At 43.2% G+C, this 14923-nt stretch overlaps 1 protein-coding gene across 1 annotated transcript; it reads left to right on the top strand.

The window, feature by feature from the left end:
* Window positions 1–5293: 5293 nt before the first annotated feature.
* Window positions 5294–7560, top strand: csdc2a (cold shock domain containing C2, RNA binding a). The gene is made up of 3 exons (XM_072456581.1): window positions 5294–5600; window positions 5676–5798; window positions 6681–7560. Exons 1-3 carry the CDS (start codon window positions 5413–5415, stop codon window positions 6841–6843), a joined length of 474 nt encoding a protein of 157 aa, XP_072312682.1. The 5' UTR covers window positions 5294–5412; the 3' UTR covers window positions 6844–7560.
* Window positions 7561–14923: the final 7363 nt, after the last annotated feature.

The raw sequence follows: 14923 nt of genomic DNA, 5'->3' as shown, positions 1-14923 counted from the left end.
GTGTGAATGTATGAAAATGACTGTTTGAATCCAGCTATCACCACTTTACTCATGTCATTCCCTTTCAAGTCATGTGAACTGTGTCTCAGACCACATGCCCTGACCACGGGTCAGTCCTGGGTCCCCTTCTGTTCAACCTCTACATGCTGCCGTTAGGTCAGTTGATTCGCAGCAAAAATGTGTCCTATCACAATTACGCAGACGACACTCAGATGTATGTTTCTTTGTCGGCAGATGAATATGGACCAGTGGATTCACTCTGTCACTGCATCCAACAGATCAGTGTGTGGATGCAAAACAACTTTCTCCAGCTGAACTCAGACAGACTGAAATGATCGTCTTTGTGTGTTAGCGGTCACCTCCAGAGTCTCGCTCTAAAACCTACAAATCAAGTTAGAAATCTGGGGGTAATAATGGACTCAGACTTAAACTTTAACAGCCACGTCATATCAATAACATCAGAAGCTTTTTACCATCTAAAAAACATTGCCAACATCAAAAGTACACTGTCTAACCCAGACTTGGAGAGACTTATCCATGCGTTTGTCTCCAGTAGACTAGACTACTGTAACGGCCTGCTCACTGGCCTCTCCAGACGAGCTGTAAAACAGCTGCAGTGCATCCAGAACGCTGCTGCTCGGGTCCTGACTAGAACCAGGAAGTATGAGCACATTAGTCCTGTTCTCAGGTCTCTGCACTGGCTCCTGTGGCTCAGAGAAGAGACTTTAAAGCAGCTCTGCTTGTGTACAAGTCTCTCCATGGCCTAGCACCAAAGTACATCTCGGACATGTTAGTGCCATATGAACCATCTCGGACTCTGAGGACCTCAGGGACCGGCCTCCTGCTGGTGCCAGAGTCAGGACTAAACATGGGGAATCTGCGTTTCAGTTCATCTGGAACAGTCTTCCTGAAGATGTGAGACAGGCCTCTACTCTGACAATGTTCAAATCTAAGCTAAATACAGTTTTGTTCAGCTGTGCTTATGACTGTAAGGATTTTCTTTACACTTTTCTCTTTTATGTCTTGTGATTTCTGTCATGTCTGTGTGATTTTAAAGCATTTTTTCCCCTGTTGTGTGAATCTCACTTTGAATTGCCCTGTGTACGAACTGTGCTCTAGAAATAAACTTGCCTTGCCTTACTTAAAATATTATTTTCAACAATTAGACAATTTCCATATGACCCTTGACCCTGGCATATATATTTATAATTTGCAATGCAGTTGCATATGTACAATGACAGATGTTTATTGTACAATTTTATTTCAATATAATGTATTATGGGAAAATATGAACTCATAATTTAAGCTATTTGAGCCCCATTTGTCTTCATATGTTCCAAACCTGTGCACATATAACATCTACTGAACCTTAAGTTGTGTGATGTGTTGTTGTTGTTGTTGTTGTTGTTGTTCTTCCTGCTCAAGGGCAGAACAAAGCCCAGAGTGTGGTGGCGCGTTCGGTGCTGCTTCCTCCCGTTGCTTTCAGCCCCACATCCCCCGCCCCTCCGCCGCTGCCTCGCTTCTCATTTGCCGCCCGTGTCCCTCACCATCCCGCCGCATCCATCCACGCCAGGACCCGCTCACTCATTCAGCACACGTCCTTGCTCTTTCCACGGGATTTTCTTACATAATCGCCTCACATCACGCCGAAAACCCCCGTGCGTCCCGCGAGCGACTGACGGCAGCTCGGCGCGTCCGTAAGTAGCGTCTTTATTGAATCATTACGCGCAGGGCTTTTACGCACGCTTGCCTTTTTTTTTTTTTTTTTTTTTTAACAAATCCGTTTAATCTCGTTCTACTCCGACAAAGCAGCCACTTCTTGAACGTAAACCGATCATAACACGCACGGCTGTAAGTTGACACGTTTGGGATGTTGCGGTTGGAGAGCATCCTTGTGCGCCCCCGCTGTGAGGACAAGAACGCTCCCGAAAACAATGACATTAAATACATACAAAGGGGTAAATAGTTCACGCACGCACTTTCCGTCTTGCGTCTTTAACGATCTGACCCAGAAATGTTTGAATGAAAGTTGAAAGTGTCCGTGCGTTTGTGTGCTGACGTGCCTCACATGCTGATGCAGCCACAATGTCCTGCTTTCTTTCACTGGGAGGTGCTCTCGGCCTTTTGTCTCATTTTTCCCAAAGATTTCCTCTTCCTGCGCCGTCGTTTTTAACATTTTGTAACGGAGCGTGATCCTCTGCTCCGTTACAGGGCCCTGGGACTGAATAAGGGACAGTGTGACTGATGGAAGCTGCATATTTATGTCCTGTCATCAGTCACTCATCCTCGTGCCCGTCTCCTGCCTCTGTGGAGATGGATGGGGGTGATTTTCTACCAAATTAAGATAAAACATGATCGTTGTTTCAGAAAAGACCCTTTAAAATGCGCTTTCCTGGGAATGTTCAAAATTGTAGAATGGATTCAATGTCAAGTCGATCATAATATATTTTCCATTATTAACTGACATCAGATCAAATGTATAATAATGTATAATACTACTACTACTACTACTACTACTACTACTAGTAGTAATAATAGTAATAATAATAATAATAATAATAATAATAATAATAAAGTACTATTGGCAAATCTTATTTTAAGAATTTAAAAATCATCACTCAAATCTAGTCAACATTTACTCAAAATGCAAGTTAGTCTGCTTTTCTATTAAAAAATATGGAAAAAATACAGTTCTCTATCATCAAAATTGAATTTGAGTTTCACAAAAAGTATAATTTTTGATAAAGTATGTGATATATCTGTAAATAAAATGAAAAACAACTGAGCTGTCAACATTTCTGTATTTGTCCAGTAAAACCTGAAATAATTAGCCTTCATCAAAAGTGTCTGTCATAAGCTCCAATTAAATAAACAAAGTAAAAGACAATAGTAAGACTCCATCTTGATTTCTCATGTTTTTGTTATTTTGTTATATTCTCAGGTTAATCCCACTTACTCCATTGAAATCACACTATCCACCTTCACTTTTGCCTCCGTTCCAGAATTCATAATGTACTGGTATTTGTTACAAACATTTAAAGGGTCTTTAGATTACGGAGAACCTTCTCACACATTACATCACCGTTTAAAAGGCGTTTACGGTCACACAGCATTGTCTGGGTCCACAAAGCATCTGTGCTACTTGAGGTTTTGCTGATTCAAAGCTTTCTCAGAAGTGGGGTTATGTAAGGTATTTATTTATAGTACCTTTATTACAGTGTACTACTGGAATGGCCCTATTTCACAGAGTACAAGTACTGCTAATAGTACCATCATTCCACAGTGATCAGTGTGACAAACATACATATAAAGTCAAGTCCTTCTCATGAACAATTGGTTTTGGCATTAGCAAGAACTAAGGTTTTTATAACTTTTGAACCTAGAACTAGTGTAGAAATTGTGTTGTGACATTTTAGACTTGGTTTTACCTTTGTTTGGATCAAGAATAGCCCAGACCTGGTTTATATGTATACAGTATTTTCTTAGGTGTTACGTGATGTGAAAAATGAATGGAAGATTTGGGAGTGAATCATGAGTTTAATCTGCGTTTTTATGACAAAATACATCGCTTTCTACTACTTTTATGTTAAAAATAGTTGTTCTTGCATGCAGTTGTAGTATTGTGAGTGCAGTTTGGGTCAGATACATTAAAATAGTTTTGAGAGAGATTTAATGGATCGCACAGCATGTTTCTAGTAATGTTGTCACGATACGAAAATGCCAAATTCGATTGAGATACTAAGCAACATACTCAATCTTTATATCAATTTCAATACTTTGAAGATAGTAAAACATGCCTTTTTTAGGTCAAGGTTTAAAACTTTTTCAACACAAAACAATAGTCCTTATTCTAATTCCGATAACGTTCATTGTAATTTTAAAACTGTTAAGGAAAGGTTAAATTTTCTAATTTTTAAAAAAGTATTGATACTTCAATTTAACAACTATAGTTTAAATACTTGTTTTTAGCATCTGATTTTTGACACTTTTTTTTGTCACAGCGTAACTAACTACTAGTTTAGTGGTCGACTTGTCAAACAATAACTTCATCATCTTTTTTTGTACATTGAGACTTTTCACCTTAGCAACCGAAATAAATGGTGAAATATGGTGACTGAAGACCTCAATCAAAACACAACTATTTTTTATAATCGACAAGTGACAAATCTTAGTCAATGAATCTTTCTCTCCAGTTTAGTAAAGAAGTAAAAACAAAAGAACATATCCTTGTTTAATCTGTCTTTAACCACTGGCAGCTCCACCATCAGGTATTGATTTGTCTTTTCCACAGCGCACAGTCGATTGGAGAATACTGTCTGGAGCTCAATACGACATTGTTGGCATTTACAGGAAGGCAGCAAAAAAACTCAATACACCACCTACAACCGGAAGAAAGTCAAGTCAATGAGAACGATGTTGAAGGGGTTTGATTGTGTTTTATCATTTTAGGAGCGGCGTTTGACCTTTATTGCCCTTCTGGCTGTCCCGTCTCTCCTCTGCATCGTTGCATCATTCCTGTGTCTGCTTTTTGATTTAAAACCCAGACACAAAGTGACTCTCTAGACACGACTGCGGCAGCGAACAAAGTGTCTCGAGAATGGAACGCTAAATACAATAGATGCTGCAAAATCATGTACGACCGAGAACGACAAAATACAGTTTTTTAATCTGACTGAGAAATATTCCAAAAGTAAACAAAGTCATTTTTTTGGCTTTGTTTTGTTTTGATTTTGACAGTTTGACAAGTAAAGGAAGAGATTGGCATTTTCACTTTCAAGGTCAAAAGAGAAATGACGTCGTCTTTGCAGCGTTGTTGTTTTTGCCCTTTTTTTTACTTGCTTTCATAAACAAGCTCGCTTCGATCCTTTAGTAAATGATGATTGGGTCCGTGTCGCGGCACAAATGTCAGTATTTATCCTGCAGTGACAGCTCCGAGGGCGGGCCGACTGCACAGATTGTAGATGGAGTCTTCCAGTGAGAGAAAGGGTTTTTATAAAGAAAATAGTGACGTGAGATGAGCTGCCTGGTTGAAATTCGCAATATGAATATTAGCAAATCGCAAAGACTGCCATCATTTAGTTTGAACTTCTACAACAAACAACTGCATTTATTTCCATCTCATTCAGTATAAATCCATGCTAACCCTGCTTTTTTGACCTCTTCAAACATGTTCATGGTGATGTTTGTTCAAATGAGAGCATCAATAGGTTGAATCTGGGCGAGTTCTCATTTAGATCTGGTATTGATGTGCTTTTTCCAAATCTCTAATCTAACTTTCCTGTTACATCTTCTTGCCAGCATCATCACATCGCCGATCTGAGCGTAGCCATGCAGGAGGTGTGACCCTCACCTGTGTTTGCCTTCATCCAGAACAACGTGCCCACTGCCTTCTGTCTGCCTGGACCAGAGAAGATGTCAGAACCAGCCGCCTCCCAAGCAGAGCCCCTATCCTCCCCCCTGTCCTCCCCCCGCACCCGTCTGCCCCTGTCCTTCCCCTTCCTGAGAGAGGGCAGCCGTGTGTGGGAGAGGGAGAGGAAACCGCCCCAGCCCGGAGAACTGCCCAGCCCCCTGCCAACCAAACGCACCCGCACCTACTCAGCGTGAGACTCCATTATGTCTATGCAGAACATTTAAACGTTTAACACACTTTACATGTGTCTGTTTGTTCTGTGCAGGACGGTACGGGCCAGATCAAGTCCAGTCTACAAAGGTGTGTGTAAAAACTTCTCCAGGTCACAGGGTCATGGGTTCATCCGGCCCACTCATGGCGGAGAGGACATCTTTGTTCACATCTCTGAGTGAGTCCACTCTTCACACAGTACATCTCTCTAACGTAATCCACAAAGTAATCCATGAACACTGCCTGTCCAAAAAAAAAACTTTTCCACAGGGGAAAAAAGGGGCACACGCTCTAATATTTCATGTCTTTAGCTCTGATTACAGCACACCTCAGTAGGTTCAATCAGCAAATGTCAAAAGATTAATTTAATTCCTGTGTTGTATTATTTCTTCATCAAGATCTTGTATTGATGATGGAGCGAGTGACCACTGCACAAAGCTTCTCCAGCTCGTCCCAAACGCTCTCTCTGGGATTCAGATCTGTAGTAGATTAGTTTCTGCTGCTCCTTAGATGTTTCTCTACTCGATCCCAATGATTTGACCCTTCTCAAACACACTGACATCTTTCCCATGACCACAGGATTTGTCTTTCCACATCATTGTTTCAGAAATGAGAAGCCACTCACTGCATCAGTTTTGGTTTAAAGATTATTTTGCTGCTGAAAGATCATCACGTGCAGCATTTCTCCAGGAGGAGAGGATTTATTCGATAAGACAGGCAGTGTCTCTAGACAACAGACACAGTCCCATTACATTCCTACATTAGTATCTTCACACAGCTCAAACTCAAAGATGTTTCCATGGATGTGCTAAAAAAGAAACCCCTCAGCCATTTCAGCCGGTGTAAAACTATAAGAAGAAAATACTTGTACTTCATGTTGTGGAATAGAAAGTACAGATACCTGCTGTCACATGTAGGTATGTAAAAGTAAACAGTATCCTAAAAAATGTACTGGAATAGTCATACTTTTACACTCTTGTTACTGCAAACCTTGTATTTCATTACTAGTATAAATAATGCTCTCTAAACTGAATACCTACTACACTTTTCTGTTCTCTAGCATTGAGGGCGAGTATGTGCCTATGGAAGGAGACGAGGTCACATACAAAGTGTGCCCCATTCCTCCCAAGAACCAGAAGATCCAGGCTGTGGACGTGGCGATCACACACTTGAACCCAGGCACCAAGCATGAGACCTGGTCGGGGCAGATCATCAGCTCCTAAACCGGCGCTCCATGCCTCTGTGCAGGGTATACTTCACTTTTTCTCTTTCGCAGAATCGGAAACAGGGACCAGACTGAGATTGTGACGGAGTTTAGAGGGTTTAGGAAAGTGAGACCGAAGTCTTTTTTTTTAATGTATTTACTAAAGTGTTTCTGGAAGGGGCATTTGATAGTATTTATTTTTTAGATTTGATGTTTCTGAACAGCTGTAAGAGCCGAGCTTGGTGCTAGCGTTGTCGTTTGACCTAGACTTGCAGAAATGCCTTTTGAGCCTTTTCTGTTTTACTGTGAGAACAATGAAGATCACATACAATTTCTTTACTTATTCCGACCCTCTTCTATGTCTTTTCACTGCCAATTCATGTGACAAAACAGTGTAATATCCTAATTGAATGCTTGTTTTTTTATAGTCTTGTCAATGTAAATGTCATTTGATAACGTTGATGTCAGAAACCAGAAGCCATAACATGTTTACAATGACCAAATGAGGTACTAAATTGACATATACTGTATATTTCAGTACATGGCTAAAGAAAGACTGTCAATTTCTGCCACGGACACAACTGCACTTCTTATGGCTCTTAAAGCATTTCTGCTCCTTCAGATCTTATTTACGTGTGAAGCATTCAAGTATTTTGTCTTGTCGGCAAGTGAGGGAAATCCAGTGTTATTGTAGCCTGCTCCTATGACGGTCCTATGATTCAGAGTGTGGGACAGAAGGGGCAAAGAGGGAGAGTAAGAGATGGAGTAATATAACTGAAATAACCAGCTGAATATTTCAACTGTGGAGTAAAAGAGGAAGACGATGTGAATTTGAATAGTTAGAGCTAGAACTAGAGCTCGGGATATTGGACATTTGGAACATATGCGAGATGGCTGTATTAGTATTATTATTAGTATTATTATTAGTATTATTGTAATATTTGAACATGCTTTATAATAAATCAAATAAGTTCATGCCATATTGTATTAGTCAATCTCTGTCAGACTAAATCAAGGCTAATTTAGACTGAATAAGCAAATCATAAGCATTTATCAACATTTTTCCTTATAAAAGCAGCACATTTCTGTCACATTGAGGACCCTGGAGTTCTTGCAATAGATTTAGATTGTTGCAATATTGATTACTGTAAAGTATTAGCCAATATTGCCATATCGATAGTTTTCTAACATTATTGAGGGATACATGTATTTTCCAATGGACACGACTCTTTTGTTTTATATCGTCTTCTTTGCTAACGTATATCTTTATGGACATTTGGCATGACGTTCGATCCCGAGCTCTATATTTTGCCAGAAGACGGCATCATGATGAAAGCTATTTATTTATTGACTTATTTAAGCTTCATTTGTAACTGTGGGCACATCAGGTGTTTGAGAAGTTACTACAGCAATTACAGTATAAGGGTAAATATGCGTTAGGAATAAATGAGTAAACAACATGTGAATTCTAATCATACTTTCGTTCAAAATCTGGTATATTGCTTTTTTGTGAATCTAAAATTAGTTTCAGAATTATGAGAAATTAGGACAGTTTCCATTGCGATTAATAATTTAAAGTAAAAAATGATATGTCCTGAAAATGTTGCATATAAAAGGAAGCTAAAACCCATGATTTAACAGATTTTTGAGAAAATTATGATTGCCTCTGATGTTTTTTTTTAGTGGCGCATTTTGAAAAGACAAAATGACAATAATATCTAACATTTGCTGATCTAAAGATAATCAAAAAGCACTGCACTGCACATTGTAATGACTCCAATGATACTTCCCATCCCTTTGCCACTCGCACACACCTTGTTGACAAGCACTACTTTCTGCACATTTCTTGTCTTACATAGGACCGGTTTAATCATTTGTTTTAACTCTGTGTGTTCACTTGTATTGCCTTTAAGTGCAGTACCATCTCAATGCATTTTTCTTGATTTAAATCCATGTGTTTAATGTAGCACATTGTCACTGAAAAATACGTGAAAATCTGTCTCTGAGTACCTTTATTTTTGTCAGATGTCATTAAAATTTCAATAAATCTTGCTACGGTGTTCACACAGTTGGCCCTCAGCATCGTCTGTTATTTTAAGAGCTTTTGTGGTGGAGTCTTTAAGTGGAGCAGAATGTAGGCCGATAAGATGGATGTGGTCTGGATCGTGTAGAAACAGGAAGGAGAGAAATTTGACATAAATATTATTAAATATTATAACTATAACATCATAATTAACATTTGTATTTAATTATGAATAGCAATAATGATCTAAAATGGCTTAATAATAGAAATAGGTTCATTGATATACTGTTCAAAAGCTGAATACAGTGACATTTAACTTTAACAAGCAGCAGATTGTCATTTACAAGTTTTTTACATTTGAAAATGGGCTATAACATTTTAGAGCCCTACATGTATAACTCTGAGTTGTAATTTTACTAATACGGTAATCTTAACTAAATGAAGGGATGTGGGAGGAGAAACCAGGACTTTTCTGAGCGCTCGAGCCTCAGCTGCAGGACAATTCAGGATTATTAGAACATGCATGAATCAATCGATCAATCAAAATACCACTCAGAGGAAACCAATGATGAGGAGACACAGCTGTAACAAGGTTAAATGCTCATTAAGGTTGATTTGCATAATCCCCTTTAATCACAATAGTGAGGTTTTTTTTAAACGTTTACTTCTAATGTTTTGGGGAGAGCTAATTTACTGGTTTTATACGGGTTGTGACCGCCAGGGGGCATTGGTAAGAATGCACTGGGAGAGATGATCCAGGGTTTTCTCTTTATTAAAAATTTCAGTCTAATAATACTGGTGGTTGGTATTTACAGAGCAGTTATTAATCATGTAAATACGTGTGTGGTTCTGTAATATAAACAAGGAGAACATAAATTATAATAAAATCTGTAAAACAATAACATATAATGCACAAATATACATGAGCTCCGTCGGAGCTACTGCTGTTAGCGCTTAGCTCGAGGCACTTAGCATTCACAAACACAAAACAAGGTAAATATATAACTTTAACTACACTATTAAACAATTCGAATGGCATGCAACACTTTATACAATCATGGAACAAATGGTGTGTCTATGTCTACTTTCGTTTCTAACAAATACTCACTTTTTATCACGCACACCAAACTACAACCACAAGCTCTACACGATGTGGGGGAAAACAACTAAAACTCTGCAAACACGTAGCATCCTCAACCTAACTTGCCTATGCTAACGCGTGATTGGCTACTCGACCTGTCAATCAGGCACCTGGCAGAAACGGGGCGGGTCCTTCGTCACAGCCGCCCCCTAATTTGTCCAGCAAATTTGAGACCTAAGAAGGACGCACAGTTTCAAAGTCAGTGTCTGGGATGGCGGGTAGGGCTACAAGGCGTGCAACGGGCCTGGTGTAGGTCTTATCCTTGATTCGGACTTCAGCTGCACGAACCCTTCCATCCTTCCCAGGAAGAGCTTTGGTGACCAGTCCAATTGGCCAGAGGGCTCTCGGTAGCTGAGGGTCCATCACCATGACCGTGGTCCCGAGTTGCAGCTGTGCTGGGTCCTTGTGCCATTTGGAGCGGGTTTGAAGGGTTGGGAGGTAGCACCGGATAAAGTGTGCCCAGAACTGGTCTGCTAACATTTGACTGTGCCTCCAGCGGCGTCGACTTAAAGGCTCTGCATCCTCATAAACAGCCTGTGGTAGGGAGGAGTCGCGCCGCCCCATGAGAAGCAGATTAGGGGTCACAGGGTCTGGGTCTGCCACATCTGTCGAAACATAACCCAGGGGCTTGGAGTTCAAAATCCCTTCAACCTCTGTGAGAACAGTCCTCAGGACTTCTTCTGGAACAGACTGAGACTGGATGGTGGCATAAAGTGCGACTTTGACCGATCTCACTTCCCTTTCCCACACACCCCCAAAATGTGGGGCACTTGGCGGGTTAAACTTAAACCGGATCTGGTGCTTGGCCAAATGATCACGGAGTTCAGGTTGTAGGGCTTCAAAGGCCTCTCTGAGCTCCCGCTCTCCTCCTTTGAAGTTTGTCCCCTGATCAGACAGGAGTTCAGCTGGTTTGCCTCTTCTGGCAATGAATCTGCGGAGTGCCATGAGAAACGAATCGTGGTCTAAACTGGAGAGAATATCTAAGTGCACGGCTCGTGTTGTCAAGCACTTAAATATAATACCCCATCTTTTCTCCAGACGACGGCCCACCTTGACAGTGAAAGGTCCAAAACAGTCCACACCAGTAGAAAAGAAGGGCGGCTTAAACAGTCTCAACCTCGCCTCTGGCAGATCTGACATCTTGGGCACAGTTGGCATTGCTCTCCATCTTTGGCACTCTGGGCATGAATGCTGGTGTCTTTTCACTGCCTCTCGCCCCCGGAGTATCCAATACTTCCGCCTTAGTTCGGCAAACAGGCGCTCTGAGCCTGGGTGACGTAGGGCAATGTCTGTGTCCTTGATGATGAGCTGGGTAACTCGGTGATGGGGATTTAAGACCACAGGGTGAATGGACTCCGGTTGTAGTTGACTGCAGCGCCTTAACCTCCCACCAACTCTAATAAGCCCTGCAGTGGGATCAAATTCTGGGGACAGGGTCAACAGCCGACTAGCAGAGGCAACTGGCTTGTTACTGCTCAGCAAGTTGTACTCATCTGGAAAACTATCCTGTTGGGCTTGCTGTAGGATCTCCCTCTCCGCCTTCTGATGGTCTGCAGCAGAGGGAGCGGCCTGGCCAGGTGCCGCCCCGTGATAGGACGATGCGACCATGTTTATGAGTTCAGTGAAGGAGGAGCACTGGTCCTCCTGTAACTGTCGTGTGGTCTTGGCAACTGTGGTGGCAAGGCAGGAGATGGTAGGTTTTCTTAGTTCAGGATCATCCTGAGGTTCTTCTTTGGCTGGTTGCATGGACCAGGTCTCTGGTGGCTGCTGTAGGAAGGCTGGCCCATGTTTCCACCTTCCGCTGTTAGACAACTCCTGCAAGGTTTTACCACGAGTGACATCATCGGCTGGGTTCTGTGCTGTATTCACATACCTCCAACTCAGCGGGTCTGTTAGCTCCTGGATCTCGGCCACTCGTGTTCCCACAAACACCTTAAAACGACAGGAGTCTGACTGTAACCAGGTGAGGACGGTGGTGGAGTCTGTCCAGAGGATAACACTGTTGATTGGCACGGTCAGCTCGCGTTGCAGGAGTGTAGAGAGCTGGGCAGCTGTCAGTGCTGCACAGAGCTCCAGCCTGGGCATAGACTGTTGCTTTTTGGGGGCAACTCTGGATCGAGCAGTGAGTCTTTTCTCTGTGCTACGAAGATTGGCCAGCACAGCCTCCTTTGGGGCTTGAAGCTGTGGCATGTTCTTTACTCTGAGGAGGGGAGTGGCATATCGCTGGACACCATCGATGTTCACACGTGTGGTTTTATCCTCCAGCAGCTGTATTGCTTCCTGATCCTGCCTGGATCGCACCACCAGCTTTTCACTGCGATAGGGGAGGATGTCTAATTGCCACAACTTCTCCACATTCTGGAGTATTTCAGCAGAGGATGACATGGTGGAGAGGTGAAGGCACTGCTGAGAGGTAGATGGGTGTTTGGCATTCTTAATCGGCCCCTGAAGTGTCCAGCCTAACCTTGTTCTCACAGCAGCGGGTCCCCCAGGACGTCCGAGGCGCACAGGGGCAACTGGAGTGATGAGGTGAGGGTAATCAGAGCCTATCAACAATAGGGGGCGTACTCTGTTCATTGCTGGGAGTGGCAGACCTCTGAGGTGTCTGTACTTTCGCTGGAGTGCCTCCACTGAGTATGTGTGTTCAGCTAAACTCAGTGGCTCAGCAGTAAATGCACCTTTAATGGCAAACGTCTTCATTGGCTGGTCTGCAGGGGAAATGGTGAATGACACCGCTGCACCATGCATGACCTTGATGTCTTGTCTAACAGTTCTGAGGGCAAGGTCTTCTGGCTCACCAATGAGTTTGAGTGTTTGGGCTGCAGCAGGAAGCAGAATAGTCCGCTCTGATCCGTCATCAAGCACTGCATACGTCTCTAGTGAATTCTCACCATTGCGGAGCAGCACCCTGCTAATCTTTAACAGGACTTGGTTGCAGCCAGAACGTCTGTCAAGGTACAAAACTTCATTGGTTGAGCTGACGGGGCTTAATGGTGTCTCAAAGGGCTTTGCATTAACGTCATGTAGGGCCTGCAGGTGTTTTCCTTTGCACTTTGGGCATGTGACTTTCAAACGACATTGGGCAGCCTGATGTGAACGTGCGCAGCGCCAGCACCTTCTGTTAGACTTGATCCACGCCGTTCTCTGATCCACTGTTAACAGGGCAAAATTACCACACTGGTCAAGGTAGTGTAGTGTATTGACACAATATGGGCAAAAAGGGGACTTCTTGGGAGTGACTGTTGTCTGCTCTGCTGGCGGGGGATCACTGGGCTTGTTTCCTGTATGAAAGATGTTAGTGTTTCTGCTGCTCTTATTGTCATGGTGCCGAGCTGACTTGGGTACACTGCTACTCCTTACTTCACTGTGTAATGACTCAAACACTGTCTCTTGTATCTTCAGCTCATAATTGAGCCAATCGGAGAAGTGCAGAAGGCTGGGAATTGTGACACGCATGGGGTAAAGGAACCTTTTAAACTCAGCTCTCATATCTTGTGGCAGCTTAGATAATAAACGTGTCACATGTGACCCGCAGCAGAGTTCTGTCTGTCCACTTTCACCTAGCTGTTCCAACAAGCCCACCAGCGCTCTCACCCTCAGTGCAAAACGCTCAAAGCCCAGGGTGTCTCCACGAGCTATGTTTGGGGACTCCATCAGGTCAGCAATCTTCCTGAGTGCTAACTGGTGGGGCTGGCCATAACGCTCAGTTAAACTGGCCATTGTGTCTGTATATGGCTGCTGTGAGTTGATATATGAATCGGCAATAAGCAAGGCATCTTCGTGCTTTAAGTGGTCTAACAGTATTTGATACTTAAAGCGTTCAGTGGCGTCTTCAGGCAGAAGATTCTCCAGGGCCACCTTGAGCCTGGCAAACTCTCTTGGGTCACCCTTTGTGAATGAAGGGATTGTAGGCTTAGGGCCGCGATACACCACCTCATGTTTAGGAGGAGGCAGGGGTCTGGTGTGCTCTGACTCACGTCTTGGTGGAGTATAGGGGCTGCCATACTCTGGCGTCGGCACAGGAGATGGGGAGTGGTGTGTATCTGCAACATACCTTGGCGGATCTTGTGGGGTAGTTCTCATGTCCCTTAGCAGCTCCGTGAGTTCAGACACCATCCTTTGTGGTGGCGGTGATAGTGGCCTTTCAATGAACTCATCTGTTACAGGAGGGGGAGGAGGTGGCCAGTACTCAGGATCTGTAGGCAACATAAAGTTCACAGCTTGTGCAGGCGGAGCAGAGAGCAGAAGCTGACTGTGATCCTGGCTCAAAGGTGCACGTAGGCCTTGTGGTGGAGCAGGGGCTGGCATCGGGATGAATCGTTGGGATGAGAACTCTCTTGCATCAAGGCGCCTTTGCATGTCCATCATCTGTCTTTGCATACTATGATTGTCGTTAAGCACTCGGTGTAACAATGCTAGAGTGTCAGATGTTTCTTCTGCAGCTGGTCTCTGCCTGGGCGTGACTGGTGTACTTACAGGTAAACGCAGGGAATATTCAGCAGCATATGGATCCATAGCTCTGGCTCCTTCTAGTTCACTCCAGTCAGCAGGCTGTGGAGGTGTGAGAGACGTCGTCCTGGCAATTCTCCCCACCGATCTCTCCACGCTGGGATATGGTTGTTGCTGCTCATATGCATTGAGAGCAGCTTGCTGTGCAGGGGTGGACACGTAGTCCTGCATCCAAACAGGTGGTCTTCTGTCTCGGCGTGGCCGAGCACCTGCATCGTGTAGAAGGTGACTCTGGTCTGAATACATCTCTATTTATTCCACGGTGGCCTCACTTGTCCCGGGTTTCGGCACCATTTGTTTTGGGGAGAGCTAATTTACTGGTTTTATACGGGTTGTGACCGCCAGGGGGCATTGGTAAGAATGCACTGGGAGAGATGATCCAGGGTTTTCTCTTTATTAAAAATTTCAGTCTAATAATACTGGTGG

This window comes from Eucyclogobius newberryi, unplaced genomic scaffold, assembly GCF_026437365.1.
Source record: "Eucyclogobius newberryi isolate DKJ021-1_F unplaced genomic scaffold, fEucNew1.0.hap1 SCAF_20, whole genome shotgun sequence".
In the NCBI taxonomy this organism is placed as follows: Eukaryota; Metazoa; Chordata; class Actinopteri; order Gobiiformes; family Gobiidae; genus Eucyclogobius; species Eucyclogobius newberryi.
This window is presented reverse-complemented; position numbering and strand designations above follow the sequence as displayed.

Bases quoted from the DNA above. Each gene is read 5' to 3' on its own strand.
- csdc2a (XM_072456581.1), top strand. From the start codon at position 5,413: ATGTCAGAACCAGCCGCCTCCCAAGCAGAGCCCCTATCCTCCCCCCTG. The intron at 5,601-5,675 runs GTGAGACTCCAT...TGTTCTGTGCAG, and splicing joins CGCACCCGCACCTACTCAGC to GACGGTACGGGCCAGATCAA. The intron at 5,799-6,680 runs GTGAGTCCACTC...TCTGTTCTCTAG, and splicing joins ATCTTTGTTCACATCTCTGA to CATTGAGGGCGAGTATGTGC.